Here is a 13,801-nt window from a genome sequence, read left to right as displayed (position 1 = left end):
ATGGCTGCTGACAATCTGTCCTGACCGTTGGTGCCAAAGCAGAGCTCACAAGCTCAGTGCCGGCAAAATCACCTCTCTGTGGTCAGCCCACACAACCAGCGCTCCACTTACATACAAAGGCCACAGGGAGAGGTGGCACTGGAGAATGGACGGGGAAGGGGGGATCCTGACTAGGGGCCAACACTGAACTTTGGGGGATATTAGGGGATGCCACCCCTTTACCGTGCACCTAGGAAATAACGGAGCAGTGTGATTCGTCATGAAAAAACAGGATCATCCTGAAACTTGGGCAAAAGCCCTTTGGGGCAAGGGAAACGTGGTTGGTCAGTTAAGTTTGGTCGCTAGACAGCATGGTTATGATTTTGTTGAATATGTAGCTGGGCAGATCCATTCGCTGTACTCGCTGGCTCTTGGATCTCGCTAAACCGGCTGTTTTCACTATCAACACCCCTCGGTGCCGCGGTACGGAGTTGCGTGCTGGAGTCCAATCAGACAAGCTGGTGCCTGCGCTGTCCCCAGACGGAGACAGCGGGCCTGGGATTGCTGCAAGCGGTCAGCAGCTGCACGGGAACATGGCAACGAGCATGGCCCCTAACTCTCATTGGTTTCAGTGGGAGAGAGTGGCCCCAAACCCTTGAAGCTCTGGGCCTAAGTATTTACAGCTAGGGGTGAGTCACTAACAAGAGAGTCAACTGAGGCTGAGAGAGAGGAAATGACTAACAGTAAATGGAACCCAGGCATCCTGGCTCCCAGCCCCCTGCTCTAACCCACTAGACCCCACTCTCCTCCCAGAGCCAGGAATAGAACCCAGGCATCCTGGCTCCCAGCTCCGCCCGCTCTAACGTACTAGACCCCATTCCCCTCCCCGAGCCGGGGAGAGAACCCAGGAGTCCTGAGTCTCTCCGACCTCCCCAACCGCTTGGCAAATCAAACTCTCGGGGAATTCCTCCATAAAAGGCAACTCTTTGCTGCACGCACAGAATCCCGTCCCTGGGGGCCGGCTCATGCCAGGATAATGACAGCTTCCCTCTTCCAGGCTGTTTTTCCTGGGAGTTCCCATCAGCCTGGCTGTGGGCAGATGGGCAGCCCCACCTGGCTTGTTCCTGTTACCCCAGGCTTGGGCCTGTATCAGCAGGAGCTGAGGTGAGAGGGGCTGGGACGAAGCCAGGTCTGGGGCAGGGCTCCAGCTCCTTCCAGCTAGTGTTGGGATTCCCCTCCGCGTCCCGGGTGCAGAACAACGATCCGGGAGCCTCTGCTGCTCCGGGAGGAAAGCGGCTGCTCATTCGCACTCCCCCCAATGCCCAAGCCGCTGACCCAGCTCCAAGAAGCTGGTATACGGGGCAGGCACCAGAGGGCGACAAAGCTGGTGTGGAGGAGAGCTACCCCTGCCCCAGTGCACTGTGCGATCCTGCCTCTGTTATCCCCTTCTGCCCCAAGGCTGGACACAACGGCTCTGTGGGTCGGTGGGCACCTGGGAGCGCCCGACAGCTCCAGCCCTGGCCCAGACACTGCGTACCAGTGTCTTCCTCTTTGCGCCTTTCCACTTCCCAAGCAAGGAGTCAGATCCTGGGAGCACGGCGTCCCCAGGTGGGGCCCGGCAGCCCTCATTCAGCTGCCCACCAGCCACACAGAGGGGACTGCCAAAGGGACGGAGTGGGGGCACCCAGGCCCGCGCTGCCCTGGTCTTTCTGGGATCGCCAGTGGGTTGGGTGCGGCCATCCCTGTGTGCCGGCTGAGATTTCAGCAGCAGACTCTGGTATGAAAGAGAACCCAGGAGTCCTAACACCCAGCCCGCTCTGCTCTAATCTACTAGACCCCACTCCCTCCCTGGAGCTGAGGATAGAACGCAGGAGTCCTGCCTCCCAGCCCCCCCCCACCCAGCCACTGAAGAAAGAGCTGACCAAACACTCCTGTTCAACACTGCCCACAACCCCCCACTCTGCCTGGAGGGGGCGCTGTTCTGCTTCAGGCTGTAGTTATTTAATGAAGCAAAACCACGGCCCTTAGCGCCTGTGACAAAAGTCCCACATCAGGGCCTCGGCCCACTATCAGCTTGGGCCATGGCATCTGCCTCTCCTCGCTGTTGCAAAGAGGCAGCGTGAGCCAGCTGCCTTTCAGGGCAGGGTGATCAGTTCCTCTTGTGTACTGCTGCCTGGCTGTCACCCAGCTGCCATCCCCCACCCCAGAGTGGGCTGCATTTCCACATTGGCCAGCAACCCCTGCACAGCATTGCTGCTACAGCGCGGCTGTGCTCCACTCCAGAGGTGGCTGCATTTCCACTGCAGATGTATGATCTGCTGGAGGCCTTTGGATTGAGAATAGAGGCATATCAGCAGTGACATTCCACCTTTGGGGGACACAGTGTCTAACTGTCAGAGCCAGCAGAAAGTTCAGGTAGAGGCAGCCCCAACACCAGCTGATCCGGGAAAGAAGAGATGCAGAGAGGGGAGGGTTAAGTGAGGCATTTACAAGCACAAAAAGGGCTAAATGAAAACATGCTGCTCTTACTCTGAGACCCACTCCCCTCCCAGAACTGGGTAAAGAACCCAGGAGTGCTAGATCCCAACCTCTCTGCTCTAACCACAAGACCTCACTCCCGGCTCTGGGAGATTACACCCAGAGTCACTGCACACGTGACAGCAGCATCTAAGGAAAGGAAATACCACCACATATGACACACAGTGGAACTGCGTAACTCATTGCTGCAGGACTGTTTCACTGGGACGGATATTTATTGAAGGTAAACCACAGAGCGTGGGTATGTGGAACTCAAGCGTCAAGTTCATGCCCATTATGAGGTACACAGAAAGCTTTCGAGGTGAGGGGTTTATTTGGCGGGGGACAGGTGATAATTTTTCTTATTAATTTAGAAAATAACAGGATGTCCACATCTTGTCTTCCTGGTTTTGCTGGAGGTTACCTCGAAGGAACCAGGAGGCAGCTCAGGAGAGGTCATAAGGGAAGGGGATTCAGAAACAGGGACTCTTTCACGATGACCGTTTTTCTCTCAGCTGTTTAGGGGGTGTTTGAGATAAATGTGAAGAAAGAGCATTCACTTGAACACAAATCAATGTAGCACGTTTGTCTTCCGGGGAATCTGCATTGCTGTAAACACCCCAGTTCTTTAGTCACCTAGAGAGACTTCCAGGACAGACGACACCTAGATTTCTAGTGTTAAAAAAATCAAGCAGGAAAAAAAAACACCTTTTCCAGGTAAAATCCGACAAGCCTCCTTTATACATCAGGAAGAAGCATGGAAGGAAACAAGGCCACAGCCAAAGATTGTTTGTCCTCTTACCAGGACACTGTAAACGTTTTATGATCAACACCATTTGCAGCTATGAAAGGGAAAATAAGGGTGATTAAAGCTTCTATTTCAGGGCCTTGGCAGAGCTGTGTCTGTGATGGAGGGGGGGGGAGAATAGCAGTAGGTGAGGATTGAGGGGCACTGGCAGAGCTGTGGGGAGGGAAGAGAAACTGAGGGCTGGGCTAGCAGGGAGCTGCGGGTCGGGAGCGTGGGGCACTGGCGGGGCTGGGGGAGGGAGGGGCGGGGCTGTGGGTCGGGAGGGAGGGGCACCGGCAGGGCTGGGGGAGGGAGGGGCGGGGCTGACAGGGGGCTGCAGGTCAGGAGTGAGGGGCGCGGGCAGGGCTGTGGGAGGGAGGGGTGAGGCTGTGGGTCAGGAATGAGGGGCAACAGCAGGGCTGGGGGAGGGAGGGGCAGGACTGTGGGTCGGGTGGGAGGGGCGCCGGCAGGGCTGGGGGAAGGAGGGGAGAGGCTGTGGGTCGGGAGTGAGGGGCACCAGCAGAGCTGGGGGAGGGAAGGGCAGGGCTGACAGGGGGCTGTGGGTCAGGAGTGAGGGGCACCGGCAGAGCTCGGGGGGAGTGGAGCCCAGGGCTGGGCTGGCTGGGGGCTGTGGGTCAGGAGTGATGGGCACCGGCAGAGCTGGGGGGGGGGAGCGCATCAGGAGCAGGGGGCACCGGCAGAGCTGCGCCCGCCCCCCCCAGCAGAAAGCAGCAGGCCGCGGCCGCTCGTGGTCACCGACACAGACGTTTAATGGAGAAGCACAGAGACGCAGCCGGCCCGTGGCTCGGTACATTCCACGCCGGGGCACTGGGCGGGACGGCCGACGACAGCAGCTCGCAGGCCAGCAGGCTCACGGACAGACGGACAGGCCCGCGTCCCCCGGTCAGTCCGGCGGGGTGGAGGGGCTCAGTGCTGCATGGCTGCAGCGTGGTCCTGGCCCGGCGCCTCGGCCTTGCGGGGGCTGCCCTTGCCCCCCCCGGAGCTGCCGCCCCCCCGACCCCCGTGCTCCCCCTTCCTGTGGCCCCGGATGCAGTGGGCGTTGCCGCAGCCCTCGTCCTCCTCGTCCTCGCTCTCTGTGGAGCTCTCGCCGAAGGCCCGCGGCTTCTCGTAGATGCAGCAGCCTGGGCGGGGCAGGGAGGTTACATGGGGGTGGGTGCGATGGGGGGAGGGGAGGTTAGAAGGGGATGTGAGGAGGGCCACGGGGGGGGGGTTAGAAGGGGATGTGGGGGGGCACGGGGATTAGAAGGGGAGGGCCATGGGGAGAGGGGAGGTTAGAGGGGGATGTGGGGGGACACAGGGGAGGAACAAGGGGGTGGGGGAGGGGAGAGCGAGGGGCGTGATACCGGGGCAGGAGGGGGGGAGGTGGAGAGAGACAGAGGGAGTCAGAAGCCCCCCAGCTGTCAGCCTGCACCCAGCCCCGTGGCCTGGCCTGGGGGGCGGGGTGGGGGCCAGCCCAGGCTGTCAGTGTCTCCACCATTTGCCTGGGGCTCTCAGAGCGGAGGCCGGGAGACCTGGGGGTCCTTTACTGACCTCTCCCGCGCCTGAGCCGCGCCACCCCCCCCCCCCCGTTAAGTCCCAGGTGGCCATGTCCCTCTGCAAAACAGCTGAGCCCAGCAAGTTGCGGGCTCCATTCCTCGGGGAGGGGACGTCGTCACCCCGTTAGCAGGAGCCACTGACGGTGTAATTCTGGCCTTTGGGGGATTCGAGAGGATCAGTCGGAATGGGGCCTTTCTCTTCCCATCGGGCCCCAGGGTGGGGACTGGCTGGCTCAGGAGGGGGGTGAGGAGAGGGCATGGGGCCTTTCCCCTCTGGGGGACGCGGGCTCCGATCCAGGCCCAGGGCCGGGGACTGGCTGGCTCAGAGAGTGGGATCCATCAGCAATGCTGAGGCGAAGAGTTTGGCGTTGAGCATGTGGAATCAGGAAGCGGAGGGATGGAGAACCGAGGAGTCCTGACTCCCAGCCTCCCCCGCTCTAACCACTAGCCCCCACTACGCTCCCCATTCTGAATGATGTGGCGAACGGCTCTGTACCTGGATGGGGGGCGGGGGGGAGTCTCGGAAGGGGAGAGCCGACTACTCACATTTGGACGACCTACGGCCCAAGTGCTCGTTATCCACAGTGTCGCTCGACCATTCCACCTTCTTATCTGGTTTTCGCTTCCTCAGCTTGATGGTCAGGCTGCGGTTCTCCTGCGGGCCGTGGGGTGGGGGGGGTGGAGCGAGAGTGGGGGATCAGACCACGGCCGGTCACAGATGACCCATGGAGAAAGACCTCAGATGGCTTGGCTGGATTAGTACGGCGAGACCTGGGACAGCCGGGGGCGCTATGCTTCAGGGAACGGGGTGGGGAGCTCAGTAAGGGGGCGCTCTCCCCTGGCAGGCGGAGCTGGCCCCAGTGCGGCACTAGGGGGCGCTGTGCTGCAGGGAGCGGGACAGGGGCACAGTAGGGGGCGCTCTTCTATGACAGTCAGGCAAACCCTCTCACAATGCCTCCGGCTGCTGCCCGGCTCCACAGCGTGTCCCTTCCACCGCCGCCTTGGGGGCACCGTGGCTCCCACGCCCTGCTGTTTCCGTGGCTACCGTGCCCTGTTCCAGCTGTGGCGGTCACCAGGGTTACCATGTTCCGTGGCTGCCAGGACAGACATGTTCCCTGTGTCCCTCGCCCTGTGCTGTCTGATGGGCACCACAAGTGCCACACCCCGCTGCTGCTGCCATAGCTACAACAGACAGTCATCGCTGTGACGGCCACCACGAGCGTCACCATGGGTACCACGCCCCATTCCTACTAGGATGGTTGCCCCACTCCCACTTTCTGCAGTCGCCGTAACGATGGCCGTGTCACCCTGGGTACCACGCCCTCTTGTTGCTGGGATGGTTGCCGTGGCAACCGCCAACCCCCCTTTCACAGCAACCGTTGCTGTGACTCCCACACCCTGCAGTTACCGTGGCTTCCCTGGCATCATGGTCGCTGTGACAACCAATACCGTGGCGCCCACGATGGGTACAGAGCTCACGGAAGCGCCCAGCGGGGGCACATGCGGGTGGGGACAGGGGGCCAGTTTGGGAGCCTCTGAATGAATTTTTTAACTAACGCTCCCCACTGCTAGTTAACACCTGGCATCTAAAAGAGAGAACCGGGGGGCTGCTTAATCAAAACCAGATTTGATTTTAATGGTGAAAATCCAAGCCACACGAAAATGCGTGGTTTCCCCTCAAATCCTCATTTTCCCTCCACGGTCTCCCCACCCCGTGATCCCACAGACTTGCAAAGTCTCCAAGCCCAAATCCCCATGATTTTATATTAAGTCTCCCCACGTTCTTGTGATTTAATATTTAACCCCCCAAAATAAAATATAAAAAACCCCACATCCCTCTGATTCTATCTTTTAAAAAACCCTCAAATTAAAACACCCAATTTCCCATGATTTTAACCTCCAAAATAAACCCCCATATCCATGTGATTTTATATGAAATCCCCAAAACTAAAAAAAAAAAAAAAAAAAGCCACTCATCCCCATGATTTTATACTAAGCACCCCCAAATGTAAATAAAACGCACACAGCCCGGTGATTGTGTGTTAACCCCCCCAAATTTATAGAACCTCTAAATCCCCATGATTTTCTATTAGCCCCACAAATGTTTCATCTCTCAAATTGCTGTGATTTTACAATCACCCCACTCCCCAAAATTAAAACAAATGGACAGGCAACCCCCACTTTTCAAGCCTTCAGGATTTTACTTTATTATTATTTAAAAAAAAAAAATTCCTGTGTTTTTTGTGTTATTCCCCCCCTTTACAAAACCTTCAGTTTTTTATGTTAAGCTTTCCAAAAATATTTATAAAACCCCCAAATACTTGGGATTTATTTATTAAATCCTCCCCAAAATTTATAACCCCCCAAATCCCTGAGATTTCATAACCCTAAAATTACCAAAAAAAAAAAAAAAAACCCAAACAAACCCCAAATCCGGGGATTTTACATTTTTAAAAAACCCAAATTTACAAAAGCCTCAAATCCCTGAGGTTTTATATTTACCCTCCCCCCATGTTATAAACCCTTCCAAACCCCAGTATTTTATATTGCCCCCCACCAAATCTCTGGGGTTTTATATTAACCTCCCCAAATATATACAAACACCCCAATCCCTGGGATTTTACATCCCCACCCCAATTTTTTTTTTTTTATAAACCTGCCCCAAACCCGTGGGATTTTATATTAACTTCTGCGAAATTTGCAACCCCAAAACCTGGGATCTTTCATTAACCAGCCCCCCCGCCTCCCCAATCCTGGGATCTTACATTAACCAGCCCCCCCATCCCAAAATCCTGGGATCTTTCATTAACCAGCCCCCCCTGCCCCCCCAATCCTGGGATCTTACATTAACCAACCCCCCCATCCCAAAATCCTGGGATCTTTCATTAACCAGCCCCCCCGACCCCCCAATCCTGGGATCTTTCATTAACTGCCCGCCCCCAATTATTGTAGCCCCCCCCCCAAATCCGGGGATTTTATATTGACCCCCGCCCCCCGGGCCCCGATCCCGGCCCCGCTCACCGGCTCGACGGTCACGGTCTCGGTGACGGTGGTGCTGGGGGCCCCCCCACCGGCCGCCGCTGTCGCCGTCGCCGTCGCCTCCGCCATGGCGCTGCCCGGCCCCCGCCCGCCGCGGCCCCGGTTGCCGGGGGGAAGAGTCTGCGCCACGCACCGCCCCTGCCTCGCTCCCGCCGGCTGCTGCTGCGGCTGCCCCGGCTCTCCCAGCAGCCCGCGGCGAGCGACCGCCGGGCTCCCACCCCCAGCCGCGCGCCACTTCCGGCCAGCGGCCCGCGACTTCCCGCTTCCGGGTGCGAGTTCCCGGAACACTGTCCCCCGCCCCCGCTCCTCCGCCTCTGGAAGGGAATTCTCCGCGCCGCGCTTCCGCCGTACGGGGGCGCGGCGCGCATGCGCGGCCAGAAAAAGGGGGCGGGAGAGAATTCTAGCCTGAGTCATGTCCAAGGCAGGGAGGGGCTGGTGGGAGGCCCCCCGGGGTGGCAGCCTGAGCTGTCACGTGATGGGTCAGCAAGGGGGGGTGTCAGTGGGACTATGGGGGGCACATGTGCGGGGTACAGGGGAAAGGGGATGCAGTGGGGGGCTCTGTGGGATTATGGGGGACACGTGGGGGCACAGGGGAAGGGGGATGCAGTGGGGGGGCTCAGTGGGACTATGGGGGACACTTGGGGGCACAGGGGAATGCAGTAGGGGGCTCAGTGGGTCTGTGCGGTGTAGGGGAAGGGAAACACACTGTGGGGGTCAGTGGCACTATAGGGGCACATGTGGGTGGCATAGGGGAAGTGGGGGGCTCAGTGGAACCATTGGGAGCACATGAGGGGGGGGAAGAGGGATACCGGGGGGGGGGGGTCAGTGAGACTGTGGGCCCAATGGAGGGACCAGGGCTGAGTGGGGGGGACATGTGGAAAGGGGGGGGCTCAGTGGGGGGGAAAAGACTGAGATGGGCACGGGAGGAAGGGGGATGCAGTTGGGGGGCAGGTACTGAGTGGGGAGGCCATGGCGGATCAAAAAGGGAAGAGGGACTCAATGGGGCCAGGCCTCTGTGGGGGGGCACTTGGGGAAAGGGGGGCTTAGTGAGGGGGCACCAAGCTTGAGGGGGGGGCAAGGGGATACAGCTGGGGGGGGAGGAACTGAGTGGGGCAGCCATGGGGGAAGCTAGGGGGGAAAGAGGGACAGTGGAGAGAGCGAAAAGGGTGGGGCTCTATAGGAGTTGTGAGAGGACAGTGACTGAGGGGCATGGGGGAAGTGTAAATACAGCTGGGGGCAGGGCTTGAGAGGCCATGGGGGGGGCTCAGTGGGGCAGCCACAGGGAAAGGAGGAATTCATGAGGGGGCAGTATGGGAGATACAGTAGGGGGAACACAGATGGATCATAGAGAGAGCGGGATTCTGAGGGGAGGACTGAGTGGTGGGCATAAGGGGAGGGGCATACAGTTGGGGGTCTTGCGGGAGCAAAAGGGAGAAGTGGGCAGGCTCAGAGGGGGAGATACAGGGGGCGTGGCTAAGTAGGACTATGTGGGGAAGGGAGGCTCTGGGGCGGTCACGGGGAGGGAAAAAGTGGGGTCCGATGCAGTGGAAGACCATGGGCTGAGAGGTGTGATCATGTGGGGAAAGGCTGGGGAAGGGGCAGAAGGAGGAGAGATGGAGGAGAGGGGTGCACTTGGCAGCTGTGAGGTGGAACAAGGCCTGTGTGGGACAAAAGGGGGGGCTGAGGAGGGGGAAGGGGATATTTGGGGGGATGGGGAGTTTCAGTGGGAACAGGGAGATGGAAAATGGGGAGCTGTGGGGGGGAGTTAAGTGAAGAGGGGTTACAGGAGGGGAAGGCCATGGGGGGCTGAGGGGAAAAGTGGGGGCAAGGGGTGTGGAGAGGAAAGTGGGGAGCCATGTGAGGGAGTGTGAATGGGGGAGGGCTGGGGGGGAATCCCTGAGGATCTCTGATGTGGAGCAGCGTGGAGGGAACGGGTGCCCCCAGCCAGCATATGGGCGGGAGAGGCAGCTGTTGCCCACCGTCTCCAGCCCTTTCTAGACAGTCCTGAACGGACGGGGTGGCGGGAGGAAGGACTGAGTGGGGGGCCAGTCCTGAAGGGCCAGGCTCTGCCAGCCTCAGCACCAGGGACAGGGGGTGGCATTGGGGGAAGCAGGAAGGTGCAGTCAATGTTTTAACAGGGAACTCAGGACACCTGGGTTCAATTCACGCCTCTGCCCCTGACTCTATGTGGGACCTTAGGCAAGTCCTTTTACTTTTCTGTGCCGCCTCCCCCCCCCCCCCCCCTTTGGCTGCTATTTGGGGCAGGGACTGTCTCTCCCTGTGTGTCTGTGCAGCACCCGGCACAACGGGGCCCTGATCTCAGCTGGGGCAGGGACTGTCTCTCCCCGTGTGTCTGGGCAGCGCCTGGCACAACGGGGCCCTGATCTCAGCTGGGGCAGGGACTGTCTCTCCCTGTGTGTCTGGGCAGCGCCCGGCACAACGGGGCCCCTATATCTGTGATTCTAGACCCAGGAGGAGAGTGACACACGCATGGTTCATGTACAAAATAGGGTTTTATTTACTTCTCCTAGGAGGAGGGGGTTGTTGCCTTGGCTGGAAATATGCACCCAGGACTCCCCAGCTGGTCTGTCCTCCAGAGCCCATGATCCTGAAAGAGGGGAGAAAACCCCCCTTGTCGTCCCCCCCAAAGCACAATACACCAACAGGCTCTCCCCGGAGAACGCAGCAGCTGGGGTCCGGCATCCGGAACTGCCAGAGCAGTCTTAAATAGTCTTGAGTTCTCCACAAATGGATCTACATCCCCTGGGGCACATGACTTGGGGTTCCCCTAGGGGGTGTGGACGGGGGATGGGGTATCCCCAATGGTTACACCCTTGGGAGTCACCTCCGCAGGGCTGGGGTTGTGTTCAGGCCCCTCCTTTGCTTCATTGTGCTGCAGACACCAGTGGCAGTGAACGCTGGGTGGTGGTGGCTGTCGGCCCATAGGTCGACCCGGGCCTGAGCCAAGAAAAGGATCTTGTTAGGAGGTGAGGCAAGTTGTTCTGGGTAAAAGAGGGGTGGGTGTTACACCTAGTCTTCTCTTGTCCATGGCCCCCTGCCCCCGTGCTGCTCCATTCATGAGTCTTCCTTCTCCTGGAACCTGTGCACAACAAAAGCCAAGCGTCAATCCTTTGCAGAAGCTTTTACTTTTTTATTTCTTTTTTGATCTGTGGAACTGCCTCCTGCAGGATGCTGCTAAAGTCACAGGGAGACCACACACCTGCTGTGGGAAAGCTTTCCTCCCCTCCAGTATCCCTAATCCCTCTGGGGATGGAGATCCCCCATAAGCTGCTCTTTGGGCGTGACCGGGGGTTCCATTTAAGAGGAGATAGAGGATGCCAGCCCCATCCCGACCCACTTTATTCCTTTTCTCCACTTAGGTTGATGAGTTACGTCACACTACAGGCAGGGCATGTGGCTAAGAAGGGCCACTGCAGGAAGGAAGCCAGGAGAGACTCAAAGGTGGGCAGCAGGAATGCACGAACTGCCCCACACTGGAAAATTAGATCTACTCAGCTACGTCACCCAGAGGTGTGAAAAATATCCCCCCTGAGCAGCATGGTTAAGCCGACCTAAGTCCCAGCGTAGACAGCGCTTCACTGATGGACGAATTCTTCCCTTCAACTAGCTACCGCCTCTCCGGGAGGTGGATTCCCCGCGCCAATGGGAGAACCCCTCCCGCAGCGTAGGCGTTTCAAGTGTAGACAAGTCCAAAGACTCCCCCAAGCTCCCAGGGGTGGAAAGGCTGCAGGGAGCAGCAGCCAGCTAGGAAGGTTGGAGCGTGAAGGGCGTGTCTGCCAGAGGGAAGCCTTAGCCAGGACAGGGCGAAGAACCCTGCACAGAGGTGGGATTCAGCTAGGCAGGGCTGTGTGGGGGAGTTCTTGCATTTCCCTCTGCACTTCGTGAAGAAATCCAGACCACACAAGAAGCCTCCGTCCAAGTTCTTAGGCCACTTTGGTTTTTAATCAGTAAATCTCGGTTGCCCCGTACGCACCCAGTCCGACGTCAGCCAACGCACAGATGTTAGGTGAGCGTGCACCACATTATACCAAGGCCTGGCTTAGCATGAGTGAACAGCACTCTGGGAAACATCTAAGCTACATCCCACAATATCCTGCAGTAACGCCACCTAGATTTTCCAATCTGCTGATGCTAAACGCAAGATACACGCCTTGTGTGCAAGCCAGGGAGGCCCCTTCACGGACCAGTACCTGGAATGCCAGTATCCACAACAAAGATAAGGAAAGGTACAGAACAAAAGGAACTGGGACAAACGGGTGGGTTGGATTTTAGTGAAGAGTTTTGTAACGTATAAAATCATCCTATAAATATGACTAGCTGAAATGCTTGGGAGCACATTGTGTACACCTTGTACAACAAGAAACCACAGCTGACTATTATTTTTCTGGGTGTTCCCTTTGGTTTTTTGGGGGGGTTGGGCTAACCGTGAGGTCTCATTTTAAGGGAACAACCTGGATCGGTTTAGCTGATGAGGAAATACAGCTGAGATCTAGGTCACCTGGGGACGGGTCTCTTCCCCTGTAGGCAGTAACTTTCCTGTCTTTCCCCTCTCACGAGGGCAGTAGGGAAGGGACGGCGCCTTACTTGCACTGGCCACAGGTGTAGAAGACGGTCTGTCCTTCGTCCGCTGATCTCATCTGCCGGGTGTGATAGACCATGCCCTCGTGACCACACTGGGGGCACTTCCTGTCGATCTGAAAGGATCACCAAGGCAGAGTCAAATCCATGGAATGAAGATTCCCTCCCACTCCCGCAAAAAACTCCTCCACTGGGATAAAAGGGAAATAAGTCAAGGTCAGGTGATAATGTACCGGTGGGACTTCCTGCTGCAGGATGTTAGGAGACTCTTGACGTGTGTTTTCCTTCCCGCCCACCCACAGAAATCCCCACTCACCATGGGTCCCTTGACCTCCTGCCCGTCGTCCATGATCATCAGAGCCACAGAGCCCAGCCGGTTGAACTCGACACACGACTGGACCACCTTCCCTTCGAAATCTGTGCAGGGAGAGGAAGAGCGTTATTGAGGGATGTGAGCGTCAGACAGAGGAACTAATGCACTTCAGAGACTTGTCTCTCAGAGGGCCAGCACTGGACCCCACTCCCCTCCCAGAGCTGGGGACAGAACCCAGGAGTCCTGACTTCCAGCCTGCCCTGCTCTAACCCACTGGCCCCCCCGTCCTTTCCCCGAGGGATTTCACTAGTGGACAGAGGGGAATTCAGCCCCCCTAGATACATGCCAGTATGTGTGTGGGGTGCGATGCTGCCACCCTCACCTCGTACGTCAATGGAGAAGGAGCAGCGCACGCACGTCACCTTGTCCTGGACGCCTGGCAGGGGCAGGATGGTCCCACACTCCGGGCAGAAGTCCAGGTCCGACTGGAAGCAGGAGGTGCCCAGCTCCATGGTTGCCTGCGAGAAAAGCCATCGGATTAGCTGGGTGGCCAGCGGCACCCTGACCAGCGCTGCTCTGAGCTACCACAGGTCTCAGCCAGGCCCCCAAGCCCCTCCGGCACCGGGACGGGTGGGGGGCATCTTTACTTCCATCAATTTACAACCCCCAGTACCCATAACTCCTACCCCCCCCGGTGCCCCAGTGCCTCCCATAACCACACCCGCAACCCTCCTCCCACCCAGCCCCCTCTCACCCCAACCCTGCCCCCGCCCCCCCATCCGTGCCCCCTCAGCCCTCCAGGGGACTCCTCAATAAATCATCCACCCCTGATTATTCCCACCCACGGTGCCTCCTTAAAAAGGGCTGATCCCTGTCCCTTAATCAAGTCTCCTTGTGCCCCCCTCACCCCACAGCTGCGCGGCTTCTCCTCCACTCCGGCCCCCCACGTGTGCGAGCGTTCGGAGCAGACAACTGCGGCCCGGCGGGGGATAGAGCGTCTTCTAGTCCTCC

At 58.3% G+C, this 13,801-nt stretch overlaps 2 protein-coding genes across 2 annotated transcripts; both read right to left on the bottom strand.

Annotated features, from left to right (window-relative positions):
- Positions 1 to 3,724: 3,724 nt before the first annotated feature.
- PPP1R11 (protein phosphatase 1 regulatory inhibitor subunit 11) lies at positions 3,725 to 7,991 on the bottom strand. Its single transcript, XM_074971429.1, has 3 exons — positions 7,861 to 7,991; positions 5,386 to 5,494; positions 3,725 to 4,425 (listed from the first exon to the last, which is right to left on the bottom strand). Exons 1-3 carry the CDS (start codon positions 7,945 to 7,947, stop codon positions 4,211 to 4,213), a joined length of 411 nt encoding a protein of 136 aa, XP_074827530.1. The 5' UTR covers positions 7,948 to 7,991; the 3' UTR covers positions 3,725 to 4,210.
- A 2,440-nt stretch (positions 7,992 to 10,431) lies between these two features.
- Positions 10,432 to 13,801, bottom strand: POLR1H (RNA polymerase I subunit H). Its single transcript, XM_074971432.1, has 5 exons — positions 13,698 to 13,801; positions 13,173 to 13,308; positions 12,794 to 12,894; positions 12,484 to 12,593; positions 10,432 to 10,978 (listed from the first exon to the last, which is right to left on the bottom strand). Exons 2-5 carry the CDS (start codon positions 13,300 to 13,302, stop codon positions 10,954 to 10,956), a joined length of 366 nt encoding a protein of 121 aa, XP_074827533.1. The 5' UTR covers positions 13,303 to 13,308; positions 13,698 to 13,801; the 3' UTR covers positions 10,432 to 10,953.

Source organism: Natator depressus, chromosome 14, assembly GCF_965152275.1.
Source record: "Natator depressus isolate rNatDep1 chromosome 14, rNatDep2.hap1, whole genome shotgun sequence".
NCBI lineage: Eukaryota > Metazoa > Chordata > Testudines > Cheloniidae > Natator > Natator depressus.
Note: the sequence above shows the minus strand (reverse complement) of the source record. Positions and strands in the feature narration are given on the sequence as shown.

What these genes read in the sequence shown, in the direction of transcription:
- PPP1R11 (XM_074971429.1), bottom strand. Translation starts at nt 7,947, where the DNA reads ATGGCGGAGGCGACGGCGACGGCGACAGCGGCGGCCGGTGGGGGGGCC. An exon ending in AGACCGTGACCGTCGAGCCG is followed by an intron (nt 5,495 to 7,860) that starts GTGAGCGGGGCC and finishes CACGGCCCGCAG; the next exon opens with GAGAACCGCAGCCTGACCAT. An exon ending in GGGCCGTAGGTCGTCCAAAT is followed by an intron (nt 4,426 to 5,385) that starts GTGAGTAGTCGG and finishes TGCCCCGCCCAG; the next exon opens with GCTGCTGCATCTACGAGAAG.
- POLR1H (XM_074971432.1), bottom strand. Translation starts at nt 13,302, where the DNA reads ATGGAGCTGGGCACCTCCTGCTTCCAGTCGGACCTGGACTTCTGCCCG. An exon ending in CTTCTCCATTGACGTACGAG is followed by an intron (nt 12,895 to 13,172) that starts GTGAGGGTGGCA and finishes CTCCCTGCACAG; the next exon opens with ATTTCGAAGGGAAGGTGGTC. An exon ending in TACACCTGTGGCCAGTGCAA is followed by an intron (nt 10,979 to 12,483) that starts GTAAGGCGCCGT and finishes TGTTGTGCACAG; the next exon opens with GTTCCAGGAGAAGGAAGACT.